The sequence below is a fragment of the Perkinsus marinus genome (assembly GCF_000006405.1).
Source record: "Perkinsus marinus ATCC 50983 genomic scaffold scf_1104296942542, whole genome shotgun sequence".
NCBI lineage: Eukaryota > Perkinsozoa > Perkinsida > Perkinsidae > Perkinsus > Perkinsus marinus.
This window is the reverse complement of record NW_003212140.1, coordinates 1-1,014: the sequence shown is the minus strand read 5'-3', so window position 1 is coordinate 1,014 and position 1,014 is coordinate 1. Positions and strand designations below refer to the sequence as shown.

General features: G+C 48.1%; 1 protein-coding gene across 1 annotated transcript; it reads right to left on the bottom strand.

Moving 5' to 3' along the window:
- Positions 1 to 507: 507 nt before the first annotated feature.
- Positions 508 to 906, bottom strand: Pmar_PMAR001313 (hypothetical protein; the record flags this gene model as incomplete). The annotated part of the gene is made up of 1 exon (XM_002781391.1): positions 508 to 906. One exon carries the CDS (start codon positions 904 to 906, stop codon positions 508 to 510), a length of 399 nt encoding a protein of 132 aa, XP_002781437.1.
- Between the last annotated feature and the right edge of the window lie 108 nt (positions 907 to 1,014).

Here is a 1,014-nt window from a genome sequence, read left to right as displayed (position 1 = left end):
ATTGGATTCTAAATTGTGTTGTATTTCAGTGTCAAAATCTCACGCAGGAGACCCGAGTTCAATTCTCGGCCGTGGAAGTGGTATTTCTGGACAAGGGCGTTTCACACATTTATGCGCGACCGTTTCTTTACTGATTTTTGCACCACTCTGCGAATCATTTGCTGCCTCGAAAAAATTACTCAACTTTCTCTCTCCACTCACGCCCGCCGCGATGTGCGCTGGTAGCTGAAAATGGTAATTTGCGTCACTATTTAGACATTGAACCACCTTCAATTCCGCGGTAGTATAGAGGTTAGTATTCCTGCCTGTGTTGAGGGTCGGTGCACCTTCCTTATCTCCCATTGAGGGAACGCCACAACTAGAGGACTTATAGGAAGAACTTATCTATCAATATAATCAATAGTAGGCTCACTTGGCGCTAGGCTAAGATATGCACTGCGACACGGAGCAATAGCCAAGGAGACAACTGGCACAGAAACAAACACAATACTTCGTTTTAGGATGCAATCATCCCTCTACACGCCCCCCTCGCACAACACCTGTGCGACACTTCTTTCTTCTGGGCAATCGGGACAACTTTGGCGGACTAGTTTCATCAGAGAACTCCCACTGTTCCTCTCCCAGGGTCAGCCATTCTGGCTCAGTACCATCATCCCAAGTAACCAGGCAACGACCACGAGGATCCTCAGGAGACATCACAGTCTCATCACGACGAATCGTTCCAGTATAAAGGTCGCTGTCGCCGTTAATATCAGCAATTCTCACCGATATACGAGCCCCCACACGACTTGGGCCAATAAAATCTTCAGCTGACCTACCAGTCTGCTCGAAGGGGCACAAGTTGTGGATAGACTCCATTTGCTTACGACCACCTGGGAGAATTACCATCACACGATTACCAGACATTGTAGCATCAACAAAACCTAAGCAACTACCAAGATCCGCCTTACGCATACGTTGGCGGATCACTGCAACAGTTCGCCCACATACGGAGACCAGCGACGCTGTTTACCA